The 20,237-nt window shown below is 42.5% G+C and overlaps 1 protein-coding gene across 2 annotated transcripts in view; it reads left to right on the top strand.

Annotated features, from left to right (window-relative positions):
• Positions 1-18,749: 18,749 nt before the first annotated feature.
• The window catches only part of DENND1B (DENN domain containing 1B), a 140,307-nt gene continuing 138,819 nt past the window's right edge, over positions 18,750-20,237 (top strand). For both annotated transcript variants that reach the window (XM_079313487.1, XM_079313486.1), the window contains exon 1: positions 18,750-19,083. In XM_079313487.1, coding sequence (XP_079169613.1) covers positions 19,067-19,083 — 17 coding nt within the window. In that variant the 5' untranslated portion in view covers positions 18,750-19,066. The remainder of the gene's footprint in view (positions 19,084-20,237) is intronic.

The raw sequence follows: 20,237 nt of genomic DNA, 5'->3' as shown, positions 1-20,237 counted from the left end.
TTACCATAAAAAGTAGGGGTCTCTGTTAACCCATAGGCCATTCATACCTTCAACCCTTATGACTTAAAAGCAATTTGCTGGTGCAGGTTTTTATTTTGTTTTCTGGTAACTTAGAAAAAATGTCCAGCTCCATAAACCAGGTCAATGTTTCCCCCCTCACCTTCCCCTTTGAGCTTATGAGAAAACAGATTGCAAAATTTGCTTTCCCTGGCTCATAACAAAAAGAGGTGCTCTCTCAGCCAGGCACACTTTAAAAGTGAAAGCTCAAGACTTCAGGAGGAATATTAAGAGCATATAGTTATCAAATAATGCAGAAGTCTGCATCTCTGAATTAATAATCATAAACCTTGATGTTCTTGCAAACCACCACCTCTTTTCCCAAAGTCAGAGGAGAGCTTGTCCCTTGATTTCATGTTAGACCATGGGATAAGACATGCTTGCCTCATGTGAAGTTTAGGTTTGCCTGTGTTGCAGCTTGAGGCCATGTAGAAAATATGGTCTTTCTGGTTTTTTGAGTTTAAAAATCTAAAACTGCTCTCTTCCCACTGGATAGGCTGGAGTGCTACAGAACCAAAGGCACTCTAGTTTCAGCTTCATGGAGCCTGTGGTGACAATGCAAATGCAAAAACCTTTTGCAGGATTTGAAATGTAGATTATATTGGTATTATATAGGACATTGGGGATATAGGAGTCATTTGGCATTGACTTCACACTGGCATATTTATATTCAGGTTTTTCTATTTATGATCGTTTAGGAATAGGATCAGGAAATGGATATTGAAGCATTACTTGCCAAAAGCAAAGATGACTGAAACAGATGACGTGATCTTTAGAGTAATTTTGTACAATTGGGGAAAGAGAGGAGCAAAGGAGAAAACCAGTTTACATGTCAGCTCTGTGAACCTCAGAATAGAAAGGCCAGAAACTACAGTGAGAACTGATCTGAAACAGTCAGCAGCATTGCTTTATTGTGAGAAATGATGATGATAAACTTGGCTACAAAGACAGTGAGAAATTTTGTGGTGTAAAAGATCACAGTCCAGAGTTACCAGGTTCACAAGACTGAAATCAGAACTGGAACTGGATGCCAGCAGAATCAGACACTTTGGCTCCACAGAAGAAAACTGGGCAAGAATAAAGATTTTTTCATCCAAATGCCATGGCTCCAGTCCCTGACTCTGAGAAAAACATGCAGAAGAGCTTGGTTATTGTTTTCCCTAAAGATGTCTTGTACAACTTGATAAAGCACAATAAACTACATTTACTTATTAGGGTGTTCAGAATAGGACAAAGCTCTAGGCTAAAGATAGGAGCTCAGGCTGAAGTTTGGAGTGACCTTTTCAGTTGCTGTTTTCTGCCCTGACCCATGAAGCTGCACTGTCATTATCCTTTCATAATTCACTTCTCTGAAAAGAAACCTTATTTCCTCTTTAAGTCTCCATGAAGACTACTGTTTTTAGCCCAGCTCCTTGAGCTGTTGCTATTATGACTTAAGCTAAAAACTCTTGGTAGCAGCAGCTTCAAGGATAGTTGGGAAATTGGATCAGCTTCCCTCCCAGCCTTGGTTTTCCTAAGCTGGATAAACCACTTGCTTCTTCCTACCAGAAATCTCATCTGGTATGAGAATCTCGTTTCTTCTATTCTGTGTTGGCTTTACCAGTTTGTATCAGCTTCTGTTCTTGCTCCTAAAATATCTTTGGAACAGGTTATCCTGTGGCTACTTCTGAAGTACTTTTCCTACAGTTTTCCTCACTTATCAATTCCAGATAGTTTTAGCAAATTTTATTTAAGAAAATTCCAAGACACTAGTGTTAATATTCTGGATGACTTCAGGAATTTTTTTCACTTAGTTTCCCCTCCTTAAAATTTGTTCTAGTGAAATAAAAATCATAGTTAGAGATCAGCATGTGTTTCTTTTTCCATTTAACTAAACTTAAGTTATGATAACTTAATTCAAATTTATTTTTCATGTACAGCTCTCTTATAGCGTGATTTCTTAAAGTTTAATATAACCTCACTAGTTAGTTTGATAATTATTTCATAAAGAAATAATGCCAGCTGCCATGTTTAGGAATAACTTTTTATAACACCATTAATAGAAAGCACTGGTTCATGTGAGCAAAATTAAGATTTCTCATTATAGAATTCTTGTTAGTGTTCAGCTTCCTATTATGAGTGGGTTTCAGTAGTAGGTTATTGAAGTGATCTTAGCAGAACCTCTTCCCATGCTTCTTCCACATTTTGAAATGCTTTGTTTTTAGCTGCTTATCTCATTACAGTTTATTACAACACTGATAAATAATTCTACCTCCCTGTAATAGATTTCTTACACACCTTTTGTATTTTAATGCTAGCTGCAGGTACCTGTACCAGGATTAGGATGAGGTTCCCTTGGTTTTGAGTGCCTGTATAATGCCTTCAGCCAAACATTAGCAATTTTCTCTTAATTTTTCTGTTCAAATTTCTTGTATTACACAAGACAGTAAGGGCAGGCATCCATTTTCAACTCCATTGAAGCTTTCCATATAAATTTAGATGTTTAACATCTACTGAGCAGATTTGCACAGGTCCAGGACTTTCTATGCTGGTGTGTATGTGCAGTGACTCACTGAGTGCAGGGTGGTTATGCATGTGCAGGAGCTCAGCTCTGCAAGTGAAGTGGTTACATCAGGCCTCCTGCTATCATCTGAGGTGCCCTGAAAATGATAAATATTTATGTGATAATTAACTACTTTATATTGACTATTTTACTGTCTTTTAAAAAAAGCCCAGTAAACAACTAGGAGATTGCAGAGGGATGGTTTGCTCCCTAAGATCTGTTGAACTGGAAGAAACTGTTATTCAGAAATAAGCAACTGAGCAAGATAGTATTTGATGTGAAATGCTGGGGCAGCAATGTCATTGCTGTGGTCTGAGGTTGCAAGAGTCTAGCTCAGTGCTCTGCAATAGGTTATTTTATCTTCCAGGTTTTAGTTCTCTGCCCAGGAGATAGAGAATCACATTTAGCTTTCTCATGATGGTGATTTGTTTGGTTTAATTTCTGCAGGCTGCTGAATTTGGCAGATGAGGATCTTCATAAATCAGACAATCTAGACATGAATTGCAATCTGGACCCCTCCTTTGGGACCCCTTTGGAAGGCAAGTACATTGAGACATTTTCTCTTGGATTATTGTACAGCAGAACCGCTACAGAAATACTAGCCAGTTTAACTTTTTTAGCCTTTTCATTATGTCCTGTCTCTTATAGAACCTATTATTCCTGACAAAATGATCATAAAGTTGTGTTTTAAAGTGTGGACTGTTTGTTCCTCCCCACAGTTGTTCAGGACTCGTCCTGGCTTGCCATGTGATTGTGTGCCCAGAGACCAGCTGCAGTTTCAAAGTGGATTTGCTGTGCAGCGGTAGAAATGTCTTGGAAAATAGGTAATCTGATATATTAGTTTATATCAAACCATGAGGACTATTATTCATGCTGTTCCTGGTCTTCATCATCGTGGCTGTCAGGCTGATATCCCTTCTAATCAGCTGGGTAGACAGGGTTGAAAGCCTCAGGCATGTCTGTGAAGCGGAGAAAGAAGCAGCACTCCAAGGCTGCCTGGCAAAAATATCCTTCTCCTGTCAATGGGGACAAAAAGAGAAGGGTGGAGGTCACATTGAGGTTTTTTCCCTTGAATTTTGTTGTAGGGTTGGGGGGGTGGTGTTGATTTTTTTGTTTTGTTTTTGAAGGGAAGGGAGGGGAAAAAAGGCAGTGGTGTAGCCTTTGCCTGTGTTTGATTTTGCATCAGAAAGCACTGCAAGCCTGTAATGTACCTCTGTGTCCCACACTGCAACAGCAAACTGAGATAGTGCTAAACCTGGCCCTGGGAAGAGCTCATGTGGGACTGCTGTCACCCAGGTCCATTTCTTAGAAATGCTTTCAGTAAGCATGAATTATGTAGCCAATCTCTTGATGATCTGAGCTAGCGGATTCTTTTTTTGTCAAGTTTTGCTAGCCACAAAACCTGCCAGTCTCCACTAAAGCACATGAAATGCTCTGAAAAGAGAGAAAATACATGCCAGATTATAAAGGTAAGATTTTAAATATGCAGGTATCTAGATAATTGAGAACACTGGAAATATTCCTGGAAATACTTATGCGTATACTTAACCTTAAGCATACACATAATTCTATTAACTTCAGTGGGGCTATATATAATCCTAAAGTGGATCACCTGTGTGTTTGAGAAGACAAAGCCATTAAGCTTCTCTGCATGCAGAATTTGATCCTGTGACTAAGTCTTTGTGTATCGTGCTGTAAATTTACCCTGGAGCTTGCCATAAAGTCAGTGCTTTTAAAGAGTATATTTGAAGAGCTCCAGTAGAGTCTCAAGGCAGTTATAATAGTGAGTATTTGATTTACAGCATGCCATTGAATTAGAAAGGTATTTGAAAGAGGATTTATGTTAAAATAATGTAGACAGTGATTTAGAGCATGGATTGTGGCCATAAGTATGGGCAAAACAGAAGAGTTTATTGCAGCAAACAGCTCATTGCCTTCTGCGGAAAAAACACTGAAGTAGAAAATTTGGAGATTGTCATCTTGGCTGAGTATATCTGTTCACTAAAAATACTGGTCAACACATGGCTTTTCAAAGTACAGAGGACTTTCAACAACACTTTGTGTAACCAGCACTGGATAGAATTATCAATGAGCTGGAACAGTGATTTGGAAAGGAGATCCATGGAATCAATAAACCAGCTGGGACAATGAATCCAAGAACTATACATTTCTTGGAAAATGACAGAGCATTTTGGCAATGAGTGCTACAAAAGAAAGTCGATCTGAGAATTTTGCCAAATTCCTCAACGATACTGAGATGGCTCCTGAATAGACACATGCCTTGACCTGATTAGTAAACATTTGGGTTTTATACAAAGATCTAGAAATGAAATCTTAAAATAATGATTTCAAATCTTTTTTATAACTCTCTCAATTATTCTCAATATTGTTTTCCTAATTTCTTATTGGAAGCTTAAAATGCAAGGTCAAAATATCAGCTGGCATAAATGACCTGATTTTTGTGAAGATGGGCTGTTATGAATGATGTTGGGCTTAATCTGTCTCCTGCAACGTGTATTCCCTGCCTTTAATTACAGTCTGTTATTTTGGATTTAAGTGGATTTTAAGATACATGAGGCTGCTGTGAAAGGTGAAAATTTATTTTCAACTTAACACTGAACTTTACATACACTTGCAAAGTGAAAATGATGAAAACCCCCTCAGTGTGAACTTGCACTGGGAGACAGGCAAAGCCCCCAGTGACTCATTTGGTGACAAAGTGCATCTGAGCCAGCCCAAAACTCTTCCTGCTGCTGCACAAGGAGCACAGGGCTGTGCTGGAAGGTGTGATGGGTGGGAACGGTGGGACTTGTATGACTGTTGGTTTTGCTTGTTCTCTATATTTCTGATACAAACAGCTGGTTAGGGGGTTGCCAGGCTTATCAGTTGAATTCTCAGGTTCTGGTGGTTGTGGGTTTTTTTTGTTTGTTTGTTTGGTTTTTGTTTGTTTTTTTTAAATGCTAACGCTTGAAAAACAAACCAGTAATGATCCTCTGAGGGCTGCAGATCCCTACTGAGAGAATCTGGTCAGGCTGCTTCACCCATGAAAAAGATCATATTCATTCTTACAGCCTGAAGTCCCTGGGTAAAACTTTCCTGGATTCACTGGGAGAGGCAGCACTGCTTTCTGTACCAGCAGCCTCAAGAGTGAAGTTCCTCCCCGGGACTGTAAGGATAGAGCAGATAAAAACTGATACGGGACAAATGCTGAGGACAGAAAGGTCTGTGCAGTGAAACCATGCATGAAATATTAAGGGGGTGGTGTTTGGCAGCTTCATTAGGAGGCCAGGGGAAGCATTCTGCACACCAAGAAAGGATGAAGGCAACTGTGTCTTGGAAACTTGACAAAGAGATCTTTGTGTTCTCCTCTCTTGTTTGGTTTACCATCGTCACACTCCTCTCCCTTCCCGGAAAATGCTCTCAGGCACAGCAGAGGAGCCTGTGTTTCTGTTTGGGTGGATGTGCAGGTCTCCCTCCATCCCCTACCCTGACACACTGAATCAGTCTCCTGCTGGATCCACATGGATTCACACAAACTATGGGAGTGGACAGAGGGAGCTCTCCTGCTCTTGTTTCAGGCAGGCTGTATGTTCAGCCAGACATTTCAAGATCAATTATTCTCAAATTTGAGTTTGAGCTAGTGAATGAAAGGTTTTGGAAAACTTGAATGATTTCTTGTTTTTTTTATTTTTTTTTTTTTTTAAATGGGAAAACACAACTTTATCCCAGTGCTCAAGGGATGATGTGTGCCTCAGTCCAACATGGAGAGAGTTGATGGCAAGAGCACAGATGATGGAACTCATAAATAAGTGGCAGCAGAGCTGCTCAGAAATAGTGCCTGAAATTGAAGAAAATTAACTCCCTACAAAAAGAAGAAACTTGAAAACATAATGCAGAAGAAAAAAAGTAGTCCAAAGAAAATTATTTTGATGAAATTTGAGAAAATAGAATAGACAAGGTTGAACTGAATATAGTCAGATCATGATTCCTTTTTTGAACATGAAAATTTGAAAATTTCAAAAACATTTAGTAATATAAACTTCTTACCCCTAAAGGAATTGCACAGAATATTAAGACAATATTCTTTGAAGCATAGCATGCTAATTAACATTCTCAATGTACTTTATTAACTTTATAGAAAGAAAAAAAAATTGTAACTACTTCATAGATTCAGATGAATAGCAGTAAAATATAAAGAGCTAAAGACAGAGAAAACAATTTTTAAGGTAAATTAGTCATAGTGCATTGAAGATACTTTTCTACTTCTGTTGAAGCAGAAGTAGGAAACAGCATTGCTGCTCCTTGTCACAAAAAAGCATCCTGCTTCAAATGGAAACAAGAAACTGCAACTTCTTTTGTCAGAGGGCTTTAAGAAATTTCCCACCACCAGTACTCATCCTTTAGGCCCCTTTGTCTCAGGCACCTGTTAGCTCCTTTATGGCTCTGCAGAGGTAAATCCCCTGTGTTAGAAGGAGAGGACAGCAAAGGAAGCAAGGCAGCACAGTGTTCTTGCAGGTCACAGGTCAGCCAGTGCTTGTCCCAGTTGTTTAGGATCCTATTTGCCTTGCACTCCAGCTGCAGGACAGATGTTTTCAATATAGCTTCTTCTAAAGCTCTGAGAAGATTGGAGATTTCAATTTTATGTCATGAGAAGTATTCTCTGTTGGCAGACGTTTTCACGGCCTGGTTCTAGAACTGATTTCTCTTAGATGCATAACTGTGAACAGTCACCAGGAAACAGGGATCCCTTGCAGGTCCCTAGTTAATGCACCTGGGTTTAGTGCTTGGTTTTAAAGTGCAGGATGAGTTTAGCAAAAGAGTAGCTATAAAAGCAGAACTGCCATACTTGGGTAATTATTGTGAATGATACAGATCTCCTGTGGCTGGATACAGCAGAGGGACTGGAGGGATGTTGGTTTGTTGCTTGCATTAAAGGTGGTTTGTGCTGATTCTTCTGTGGCAGGCAGGGAAAATCTGAAAACGTTTCATTTGAGAAGTGTAGTGAGGTTGCTCTCCTTGATTCTGAATGAGTCCAACACAAAATAGGTAAGGCAAATATCTTTACTGGCAGTGGATGACTGTTCCTCTGCCATATGTGTGATGAAAAAAAATTTATATCATGGGTAAAACACCCAGATTTATTGAAAATATTGGTTGACTTCCTCAGCAGGCCAGAAGTCATATTGCACTAAAACACAGAATGTTATTACTTCTCTGGGTTACTGCTGTTACAAGTTGATGACTGTATGATGAGAAATTTAAATTTTTCAGTGATAACATTTAACAGAGACAGTCTCGGGAAAAAAGCAGAGGCAATTGCAAGCACTTGGGTAAGTTCATGGGCACTCCAGTTAGATTATTTTAGGAACCCCTTACTGTTATCCCTCATAAAAACAACCTCTATGATGTGAGAAGATTGATAACACACTCTGTGCTGTACAGATTTTCATTCAGTCTGTAGATTACAGAAGTGAAAATAAGTTGCATCACACCAGAATCACAGTATATCATGTCTCCAGGCTAAATTAACTAATGCCTGGAAATACCCTACAGTTTTACTGTGGAAAGGAGATATTTCTTCTCTCTCTCTCTTTTTTTTTTTTTTTTTTTTTTTTTTTTTTTTTTCCTAATATGCTGAATGCTTGGTTATACCTAATTGTCATCCCAGGCTTATACACTGAAGAAAGAAACTCCTTTTGCAAGATTCTGGCTGTATTTTGTAACACATTAGAGGAACTCTCATATGGATTACATCTCCTAAGTCTGCTGGTGCCTGACATATGTTCTGTGAAAAAGAAGAATGACATATTGTTCTGTGAAACTATTCCCCGTGTCTCCCAACTTGCCAAGTTTACTATGCATTATGTGAGGGGAAAAAATGTCCAGAATATTTCAGGAAAAGTGGAACAAACAATTGCAGTTGATTGTGACAGCAGTGAATACACTTGTAAGTGTAAATGCTGGTATCAGGGATATTCTTTAAGCTCTTTGAAATGCTTTCACTTGGCATATTTCAGATTGGCTGGTCTGTACCCTGTAGAACAGGCCCAGCCCTGTTTATATATATAAATGGAGTGTCATTAAGCAATACTAGGTGTGATGAGCAAACCATGAATGACAGATAACAGCTTTCACAGTGCTTTTTGAAATGCACATCAATGATGCTTTGCCACAGAAGCCTGTATACAAAATACCACATTTAACAGTTGGCATTAAAGAAACTTAGGAGATAATACAGCAGAAAGAACATGTCCTTGGACTAGTTTATAGAATGCAATTTTAATGTGTAAAAGGTCCTTGAAGAATTTTAGCTTTGGTTTCTCTGGAGATTGCAAGAGAAATAAAAAATTAGTCCTTGGAAATGAGGATTTCAAGACAATTGTATTTCAACATAGTCCATCAGATCTCATGTGCTACTTCTGATGCTGTTTGCATAGAAACATGCAGAGATTAACTACTTCAAGAAGTGGAGGTAACAAGGATATAGTGATCTTCTTTAGGGTCAACACCAAATTCAGGATTAAGGGGATGCCCTCTTGCTTGTCCTGAGATCTCAGGCTCAGTCCCATCGTGCCCATCCACGTTGTCTGGCTGACTGCAGTTCAGCACAGCTCTGAGCTGCATTTCCCACTCAGGCTGGAGTGTGCATGATGAGGTTTCTCTTTGGTATCACATGTGTTTGCTGCGATATTTGGAGTCTAAACATGTTGTAGGCATGAAGATGAATTTTTGTTTAGCCCTATTTTGAGTGCTTCTTTATCACAGACTCGCATTCACAGAGAATTTTAAATGCCCTGCCCACTAGAATGGTGAAAGGATCATGCACAACCAATCCAGGAGGTTTTTGAAGTGTACTGAGGACTTCCACACAAAGAAGGAAGAACTGGTTGAAAAGGTGAAGGTCAAGGGTGGCCTTGGCTGCAATGACTGTGAGACTTGGCAAATCCTCATGTAAGACAGACTTGGAGGAATAAGAGGCCCAGGAGAGCGAGTCAGTCTTCAAGGACAAACCTCCTTAAGGCCTAAGAGTAGCCTATTGCAATAAATGGAAGGTAAAACAAGAGTGACAGAGGGCAAGCATGGGTGGAGAGAGGATTCCTCACCCAGCTCATAGGGAAGCACACCAAAGGAGGAGGCAGAGATGGCAATGCTGAAGGTATTCAGACATTTCTGAGCATGCAGAGAAAGAACTGCAAAATCCAAAGCTCAAGGTGAGTTGAAATTAGCAAATGTTGTAAAATGTATAAAGGGGCTTCTTGAGCTTATGTGCCTGAAGAGAGTGTTCAGTGTCAGCCAGGGTCCTGTGACCACACAGCAAGTCTGTTGTGATGAGATAGGCTCAAGGTCAAGGCAGGGAATCAAGCCAGCAGGTCAGGAGCAGGGAGGCAGGGGACTGGGCACTGACACAGCTGCAGTACAGCTGCAGTGTCGCTCAGGCAGAGGCCAAGTGCAAGAGCCTCAGCTTGAAAGAAGCTCCCAAGGGATGGAGAGGCAGGCAGGCCTTGCTGAGGTTGTCTCCAGCTTTATTCTCAACAAATAGCTCAGCTCAGCAAAAAGGCTGACCTTGAACTCAGTCAAACAAACTCCTGAACCAACGAAAATCCTGGCAGGGGGAGTTGAATCAGAGCCCTGATGTGCTACAGGCTGGGGATTTGCTGTGCAGAAATCAGTATTGCAGAATAGAACCTGGGGGACCTGGTGGACAGGGAGCTGACTGTGAGTCAGCAACGTGCTCTTGTAGCAAAAGGAGGATGACAGCACTCCAGGCTCTGGGAGCAAAAGGCCAGGCAGCTCTGAAGGGAGGCATTAGTGCCTCTGTGTGTTTACTCTGCCCCATTTTGGGCTCCCATCACAAGAAAATGAAACACTAATGCAAGGCCAGTGGAGAGCTGCCAAGACATGTGGCTGGAGTTTCTCAGAGATGGGGGAGAGAGCTGTGCTTGTTCAGCCCTAAGGAGAGATGATTTAGGGAGAACCACCCTGCTGTATGCAGCTACTGAGGGGGGTGAGGAGAAGATAGTGCCCATCTTTTCCCAGAGGTGGATAGAGGCAGTAAAAATGTGTTGAAACGTGAGAAATTTTGACTTGATGCAGTGATTTTCCTTTTTGCTGAGAGGTGGTTGAACGCTGGAGTGAGCAGGATGCCCAGGGAGGCTGCAGTATCCTCCACCCTTGGAGATGCTCTACACCAACCTGCATGAAGCCCCAGGCAGCCTGCTCTGAGCAGGAGACAGAGGGGAGGGATTTCACATGGCAGCAAGGTGCTTTGGTGTGGTGTTAAAATGCAAATCTGAGGACAGAGGTTTGTACTTAGCAACATTTCTAATTCTCAGGAAAACGTACACACCATTCTGCAACATCTGTTAATAATAGAGTATGAAACAATACAACTTTCTAACAGAACTGGTGAAAAGAGCAACAGATGGAAAATTCTATGCAAAATAAGTCATATCAATATGATTTAATTTTTGTGTTTGCCTGGGACTCACAACAAACTGGCTTGATTCTGTGGCAGAAGTACAGCAACATTTGAGTATTACTACCCTGTTCCCTTCACCACCACTGAGGAGCAAAGCCCTGAAATAAAACAGTGAGGTGGTTCCACAGGCTTGCTGCTGTCATCTTGCTGAACTCTCTCAGGCACAACCTCTCAAATGCCAAACAGTATGGTGTTCCTACAACCCTTTTCCCCTAAATCTGAATGTACAGCTCCAGTGGTGAGGGCAGGCAGCAGGACTAACTAAATAAAGCCATCAGCTGTGTTAATGCAGCAGGGCTGTACTGTCCCTAGGACAGCCCACTGACCTTGCTTTTCTCAACATATCACTTCCTTCTTCTGATCTCATTTTACCTAGCTATTAAACTCAATAATTTTTTCAGTAAGCATGCTAATAAATATGGAAGTTTATTGTATTAGTTAATGACTGGGGTTACACTCCCATCTGTTGTGTTTAGAACCTTCCCATCAGCTTTGTGTCTTTGGTATCTAATGCAGTGGTAAGTCAAAAATGGCAAATGCATATAGGGATCTTAACCCATCTGTCTGAAGTATTTGTAGCTATCCAGCACAATGGCAACAGGGTCTATTGTCCTTACACCTCTGAATGAAGAAACCTGCAGAAGATGTATTTGATATTTGAGTGATTTACCTGTGATCTAGTTGCATAGCAAAGTGCTAAAACAAACAGCAGTGTAGGAAGTCTTCCTTAAATACCTGCCATATCCCTACTTTAGGATTCATATACTACACAGGTATATAGCTTTTCCTTTATAGGAAAAATAATTCATTTTGTTAGAGGGAATTTACTTATTCCTAAGAAGAAAGGTTGGCATTGCTGAATTACCTTATAGAATAAATTATGAGCAAAGCACCCTCAACAAAGCATGAGGACAAATTCCTGGCCAAAGAACCTGGCACTGGGGGCTCCCCATTATGTCAGCCACAACATTAGAAGAGGGTTAGGGATATTATGCAGGATCTTTTGATAGAGGAAATCACACAGTGATTTTTAACCTTTTAATGAAAGTAAATATAAAAATACATGGTATCTATTGGCTATTTGTAAATGAGATACTGTTTGTAGAGCTGAGAGACTGGCATTTTTAGAAATAATTTTCATATAAAACATCTGTCAGTATATACTCTTTTATATGTATGCTAGTGCATAAGTAGGGCCTTAATCCATGGCAAGTAAATAGATGGAAACTGTTCTTTTAATATTTAGGATTCCTTGATTTACTACTTGAAATTTTTTGGTAGACGTAACTGATAGTTTCTAAAGCAGCCTAGACACTTTTAACATCTTAGTTTTAATAAAGTTCAGTTTTTATTTTTATGTACATTTGGCCTAACAACAATAAACTCACATTCAGAAGACTACAAGAGTAGGAAATTTTTATGTCTGATAACAAGAATCAAAAATACTGTTTTGAGTAGAACTTTTTAAAAAATCTCCATTGTAATTTTAATGAGCACCAGATTCATCAGGTAGCCTACAACCTGCAGCATTTAAAATATACATTTGATAAGTATGAGGAGTATATTCTTGCCTAGAGAGAACTGAATTTATTCAGCAAGAAAGCATTCAATCTGGTAAGACACTTTTACTTGCAAATGACTTGAATGAGTGATTTCCTTCTCCTGAGTCCATGCATATTGAAAGATGCCACCTGACCCTGCTGCTTCACTAAAAAATTCTTCCTTAAGCAAACTGTCTGCTGAGCTGGAAAAAATCTCCACAATAATGACCAAGTGTGGGAAAGTATTTGGTATATTCCCTTAATATTGTTATAAATGTTTCCTGAAATTGTCTTGGATTTTTTTTTTTTTCTATGCAAAGGAAAGAACAGCTTCTTTCTTTTTTCTGTCTTTCTTTTCTTTGAAGTTCCTAACAGGGAGGCTGGCTGCAAGGTGTCTGACTTGCATCTAAACTGGAACTGGGCAAAGACCACCCCTTGTTTTCAAACACTCCTATGAATAATCAGCATCCACTGGAAAGCACTTGATATTTGCTGGCTGAAGGCTGGATTTGGGCAGCAGACCTGAAAGGTGGCTTATTCTACTGTTAGATTCTGCCAGCTGTCATGTCTGAATAAATTAGAAGTCCGCCCAAATTTTCTAAATTGTGTATGAATTGAAGTTAATATGCATAGAAATATTACTTATGTTTAATTTCTAAATTAATTTGCATCTAAACAACTGATAAAGCATCCAGACTGCATAGGTAAAACAAATGTATGGTTAAACTTTGTAAAAGCTTGTAAATATTTACTAAATGCATACTTCACATCTTCTGTAGATTATGATGCAGTAAAAACAAACAAAAGGTATTATGGATCAGACTGCAAAGATTTGCAAATCCTACCAGTAAACCAAATGCTGAGCTAGTACAGCTGTATCATAAACATTTACATTTTTGAGTGTCTTAACTCTCAAAGCTCTGTAGTTATGTCCATAAAAGTTCCTCCATCTCCTTTGTTAAACTTGTAATTACAGCTGACCTGATTATGAAAACCTGCTCTCAGTCTTGTTGGGAGGGCACATTGATTAGAAAGCCAGGGGATCCTCATTTCCATCCAAGCCATGATCTCTGCCCAGGAGTCCACTGATTAATTAATGAGTGTGTTTACCTGGGTGTGTGAGTTTGGGCAGATTAGCCTTTGCACACAGCCTGGCTGCAAGGACAATGACAGCTGGTGGAATGCAGCATGCCTGAACCTTAATGACAGTGCAGCACACACATCACATCAAAGTCCTTACCCAGCCATGGTGAGGGGTCACTTTTGGGCATGTCCACCTTAAATCATCATTTGTTCTTTAGCAGGAAAACTTATGCCCTTGACAGTGCATTTTTGAGTAAATAACATTGAAAGGTTAAAAAAGATGTTTGTATGGTGATGCAAGGCATCAATAAAAATGTGGAATACTTGTAGACATAAATATATATATAGTTAGTTAATAAACAGGCTTCTTGAAAGAGACTTGAAGAAAGTATATTTAAAGAAACTGAATGATGGAATCACATAATGTAGGTATGTGGTGTTTCCTTAAGTACAGTATTTTGTCTATAAGTATTGTCTCATGACAGTATTATGGCTAAAAAGTTTAATGGGGAAACTGATGTTTGTGAATTTGGTAGTTTAGAAAACATTGCACAGGGGAGATGACATAGTCATTAATTTACAGCTTGTGATGGGTGTGTGTAAGATGCAAACAAGGTGGTAAAACCCCCAAACCTCCAACCCCATTAAAATGGAGCTGAGAGCAAACCCTCATGGTAAGAGATGCTTTTCAAGTCTGTGAGGTGTGACAAGGTGATTATGTTGTTAGGAGATGTACTGATAGCTGCTGAGATAACATAAACCTACTGTAACTTATCTGAAGGAACAAGGACTAAAACAGACTCAAGTACACTCGGGGGTGAATGAAGAAGCAATTCTTGGTACAAGGTATCATATCAAAGTATTCTAAAATATATTTATTATGGCCATAGAGTAGGAAACTTCATGGTTTTTGATTTTGACAAACTCATTGGTGTTCCCAGGGGGAAACACCTCTTTCAGCAATGTTAGCATAAATCCCTTTATGGGTTTCAGCAGCACTTAAGAGGAAGACCACTTTATTAGTAGTATGCTTTACTATTAAATGAATTGTACTGGCTAGTAAGGAATTTTGTGATACTAAAGATTCCTTAAGTGACAATATGTATGCTCCAGCTTACGGTGATGGTGTTTTCTACCTCTCAAAGCCTTGCTGGAGTTATTTGGGGTGGATTTAGATCTTTACAGAGCTGGATTCACTCACTGACTCCTAAACCCTGTTATGTCATAGGGTGGTATTTGTGTGCAGGGTAAATTGTGTTTCCTGTGCTCCCTGTGAATCTCTCTGCACAAAGCATGGATGCTTGCAGTTTGTGTTAGGAGGATTCAAATTCCCCCATGCTAAATACTGAACAGAATAATTTTTGTTCTTCAGAGGTTTTGTGCTTTTGTCTTCCCTGTGTCCCTTTTATGCCTTCTGTGCTAAAAGAAAGTCACTACATGTGTGAATGTAGTGATATCAACTTAAAAAAAGTAACTGGCTTCTCGTGGAACTTCTCTTCCTTGTTCCACCATTTCCAAGTGACACGATGTGTGGCCATTTTTTTCTGTTTCTCATCTCCCTTTTGGAGATCTTAACCCTGCTTTGCACCACTTTTATAGACCTAAACCCACATGGTTTTGATTTGGCAGAGAATGGCAGATTGCTAGCAAAAAGGATGTGATGCTTGTTTTGGCATTTTGCTTGGTGTTTTTCATCTACATCTCCTGTAGTGTTCATATTGAACTTGGTTGTAAACCAGAAACTATGCTCTTTGTTTTTTTTGGTTCATAACAAATCTCACAAGGTTTGGGAATCTCATGAGGTTTAGTAAGGCCACGTGCAAGGTGCTGTAGGAGTCCAGAAGGACCACCCAGTTGATCAGAAGGATGGAGCACCTCTCCTATGAGCAAAGGCTGAGAGAATTGGGTTTGTCCAGCCTGGAGAAGAGAAGGCTTTGGAGTGACCTCATTGCAGCCTTCCAGTACATGAAGGGAGCCTACAAAAAACATGGACAGGACATTTTACAAAAGCATGTAGTGAGCAAGGGGGAATGGCTTCAAAATGAATGACAGTAGGTTTAGATTACGAATTACAAATACATTATTTGCTCTGAGGGTGGTGAGGCCCCTGGCACAGGTTGCCCAGAGAGGCCCAGCATGTCCCATCCCTGGCAGTGTTCAAGGTTGGATGGGGCTGTGAGCAGCCTGGTCTAAGGGAAGATGTCCCTGCACAAGGCAGGGGACTTGAAACTAGGCGAGCTTTAAGGTTCCTTCCAATGTAGGCCATTCCATAATCCTTGAGATGGAGCTGCCCTGACTGCACTTCCATTCTCCTCTTATCTGATTCAGATGCAGTAGACTTTTTGGACATTTTTTCATTCGGCCTCTTACTCCAAAGCATGACTAAATCTGGGAGAAAATTAAGGCTTATAGGTCCAATTCAATTTACACAAGACCTCTTTTACTGCCAGTACATAAGAGCTGAATTGTGTAACTATCTGTATCAGTTTTAAAGCTCCTTTTCATTATTAGACTGGTAAAAAGATGACTAATGATTATCACCACTGGTAAACTACAATGGAAGACTGAGTAGTAATCTTCATCTCTAAGTTACTTGTTTTTCAGTTGCTCCTATCTACAAAACAAATGTTCATCTTCCACATCTCCAGCAATTCCTTTTATATCAGTTCCTATGCTAATCTTTTACATATACTTTAGGTTGAGGTCAGCCATTTTCATGTTATGCAAAACATAAAGAAAAAGGCTTTGTGTTTTCTGGATTACATGTAAATCAGCTGATTCAGAAAAGTCCAAGTAGCAGTTGCTCCATGGCTCTCAACTGGACTGGAAAACCAAAGAGTAAAGAAAAGTAAACTCACAGCTTCAGAATATACTAAATTACTCCATTTTCTGAATATCTAGAGATTTTGGTTTCAGGTTTTCCTTCTTCCTTGACCCTCTCCCAAGGAAAAGCTGAAACCAAGGCAGCAGCAAGAGGTTGTTTTGAGCACCAACACCTTTCCTAAAACATCATCTTTCATTAAAAGCTGCTGTGGTTGCAAAACAGTCTTGAAAACATGAACTAAGTGTAACCTGGGCAGAGATGTCTGCTTAAGCTTTCACAGAGTCTGAAATAATAGCTCAGAGAGATGTGTGCCTCATCTCAGGGTGTACTCTCATATGCTTTCTATTTTAAACTTGAACTTGCTCTGCTCTTCCTGCTCCTCAGCAGGCAAGGTTTAGTCACTGCATGCAGTTAATTTACTCCAGTGACAAGGCAGGTATTTACTTTGGGAAAGAAACCCTACCTATTTTTTCTCCAATTATGGTAAAATGAAATCTAAGGGACCCAATGGTCCTGTCTGCCATGACAAACCCTAGTTCAAGAGTGGCTGGAATTGCACAGCAGATCAGTTTGACAGGCCGCCAGACTACTCTTCTGTCTGCAAAAGTGGCAAGCATCAGCAGCTCAAGAGGGAAATAAATGCACACTAGACTTATAAAATATTTATTGTATTTCAAAATACAGATTTACTGAAATCCTGTTTTTTTGGGTTTTTTTTTTTGGGGGGGGTGTTAGGGTTTTTTGGTTTTTTTGCTTTCTTGTGCACCTCAAATGTAAATTTTTCAAAAGTAAAATGTCTCAGTATTTGGACAATCATCTGATCCAAATTCAATCTTGTTAAAGCATTAGCCTTTTTAAAATTTTTTTTTTTTTTCAGAAGAGACTTTCAAATTCTGTGTGCTTTACAGTAGATCAGGGGAGAGAGATGGAGGGCAGAAAAGAAGCAGGTAGAAAAGACAGAGGTACACACATGGCTGTGGTTGTGCCCAAAACCTTCTCCATGTGCTTCTTCTCCTGTACCCAGCTTTACCAGGTGCTGCTGGAGACCTCCTGCTTGTGTAACATCCCTGGGTGCTTCATGCTTCATGCTTTGCTCTTCCCATCCCTTTGCTAGAGCAGACATGGACACTGCTCCCCTCTCTCCTGCCTCTTTAGTCCACACTGATCCTACCAGGGAAATTCAATTTAACAGTGGGTGAATTAACACTGCCTGCTATGAGGGCCTCTCATGGTACACAAACATTCACATTTAATGTTTTTTCTTTTGAAAACCCCTGAGCTACATGAAGTGCACGGTTATATGTTAAGGATACAAAGCCCTAAAGCAATTTCATTTACTTCAGTGGGAGATGCAAATACTGGCTGCTAGAACATAGCCGAAAATTACCAGAGAAGGAGGACTGGGAAAGTAAGTACTTGAAACCCAAGGAAATTCACAAGCTAAGGTTACTACTGCAACATTCAGGTCTTTTTGTTGCACTTCTACACGGTTTATTATTAGTTAATCTATGTCCTGTGAGGTGTCTAGGATGTGCAATGAAGCCAAAACAATATTGGTTTGGAGAAGTCAGTATTTGTAATTTCCTGACTTTTGAATATTTGATTTTTTCAGTCCCAGTAATGCACTAATGCTGTTTTATGTGTTTAATATATAATTGGCTTGAATTTTTTTCATCTTTTCAACTGTTGATACGATGATTAGTTTCTGGAGGAAGAGTGAAAAAATGACGTTTTTTCTTTGGCTCAGTACCACAGAATCTATTTACGCACTTTTTCACTGGAGTGTTACTATGTTGGTGAGGGAAACTTGGTGTAGGTGGGAATTTGGCCTCTCAGATGAATGAGACTTGGAAGCCTCTCAAGGACGGTGTTATTTTTATTTCCTTTCCAAACTCGAGGGAAGCACTCGAAGACTGAAAGCCTTTCATGTGTGCTTACAGGACGGTGGGTTCACTCCAGCCGTCCCCCGCTGCAGTTTGGGATAGTGTTTGTTTAGCACTCGATAAAAACAAAAGCTAAGCAGATTACCGCAGGTTAAAGTAACATCTATGACCTTTAGCACGAAAAGCTCCACTTTCCTGCTGCGCATACAGAACGGGAAAGGGCTGCAGCGATGTGTGAGCGCACACAGCAGCCGGACCCGCGGGGCAGCGGGTGAAGGTGCCCGTGAGGGGCCCCATGAGGGTCCGTGCCCGGCCCGGCCCTGCCCGCACCTGCCGGAGGGCACGGCCCGCCCGCCCCCAGGTGACACCCGCGCCGCGGCTCCCGGGCCGCCGCCGAGCTTCCTGGTTCCCAGAAGGTGCCGGAGCGGCTGCAACAGGAACTGAGAGACGGGGGAGGAGGCGGTGCCGCCGCTCCGCCGCAGTCGCGGCCCGAGCCGGGGGAGCGGAGCGGAGCAGCCATGGGCCGCCGCCCGCCGCGGCGCTGAGCCGCCCCCGCCGCCCCGCGCTCCGCGGCCGGCGCTGCCCCTTCGCTCCTGCCGGGCGGGGCGCTTGTCCCTGGGGGCGCCGCGGCCGCCGCCGGGGGCCCGCGATGTGACCATGGACAGCAGGTTCAAGTGAGTGCCGTGTGCGCGGGGCCGCGGCGGGGCTGCGGGGCGCGGCGGGCCGGGCCGGGCCCCCGCGGCGGGCGGGCGGCGAGCAGGCCCCGCGGCAGCCCCGGTCCGCCGTGCGGCGGGCGGGGACGGCAGGAGGGGGAGCCCACCCGGCGGGAGCGTGCGAGGGGCCGGGCGCGTCCGCCGCGGCCGCTGAGTGACAGCGGGAAGGGCGGGCGGGAGGCGGCGGGGCCGGAGCCGGGGCGAGGCGGGACCCGCGGCGCGGGGGGAGCGGCGGCGCCCCCCGACCCGGCCCGCGGCGGCGGCAGGAGGAGGAGGAGGCGGCGGCGGCGGCCGCAGCCCCGCCGGGCGCTCCCCCGCCCCACGCCGCCTCCCGGCCCCGCGGCGGCCCCCGGCATCGCCCGCCCGTCCGCCGCGGGGGACGCGCTCGGAGCCGCCGGGCAGAGGCCCCGGCGCCGGCGGGCTGTGCCCGCTGAGCGGGGCCGTGCGGGGCTGCAGCGCGGTGCCGAGGCCGCCGGGCCCAGCAGAGCTGCCCGCGGTGCCCCTGCCCGCCGCGGGCCGGGGATATTGCAGTGCAGCCCTTTCGGAGATCACAGAATTGTCAGATTGGGAGGCAGCTCTGCTGATCATCCCGTCCACTCGCCTTGCCCCAAGGCAGGGTCAGTTAGACCAGGGACACTTTCTGCATGACCTTCCTTGGGCAGCCTTTTCAGTGCTCTGCCACCCTCAGGGTAAAGTTCTTCCTCACGTTCAGGTGAAACTCCTTGTGTTCTAGCTTATGGCCGTGGTGGTTGGAGACCACCCTTCTGCCACTACGGCATGGCAGGTGCAGAAGGTTTTTTGGGTGTTTGTGAGCTCTGCTGTCCAGGCTGCCCTGCGGCTCTAGTGACATTGAAAGTGACAAGATGTTCCACGCGGGTTTCGGCGGCTGACAAACAGCTCCGTGCCCATACGTGCTGAGCAGCCTGGCACCGCCGAGCTGGCACGGAAACCAGAGATGAGAGACGGGCTCACGATTCTCAGATTAGTTTGACACATTTTTGACACTTCTAAGCGTAGTGGGATGTGAAGAGTAAACTTAGAAGCATTTTCCTGCGAAAGCAGTTTCAGAGTACTACAGTGAAAGACAGACGGCAGTATTACTTCAAAGAGCTTTT

Source organism: Erithacus rubecula, assembly GCF_903797595.1.
Source record: "Erithacus rubecula genome assembly, chromosome: 10".
NCBI lineage: Eukaryota > Metazoa > Chordata > Aves > Passeriformes > Muscicapidae > Erithacus > Erithacus rubecula.
Note: the sequence above shows the minus strand (reverse complement) of the source record. Positions and strands in the feature narration are given on the sequence as shown.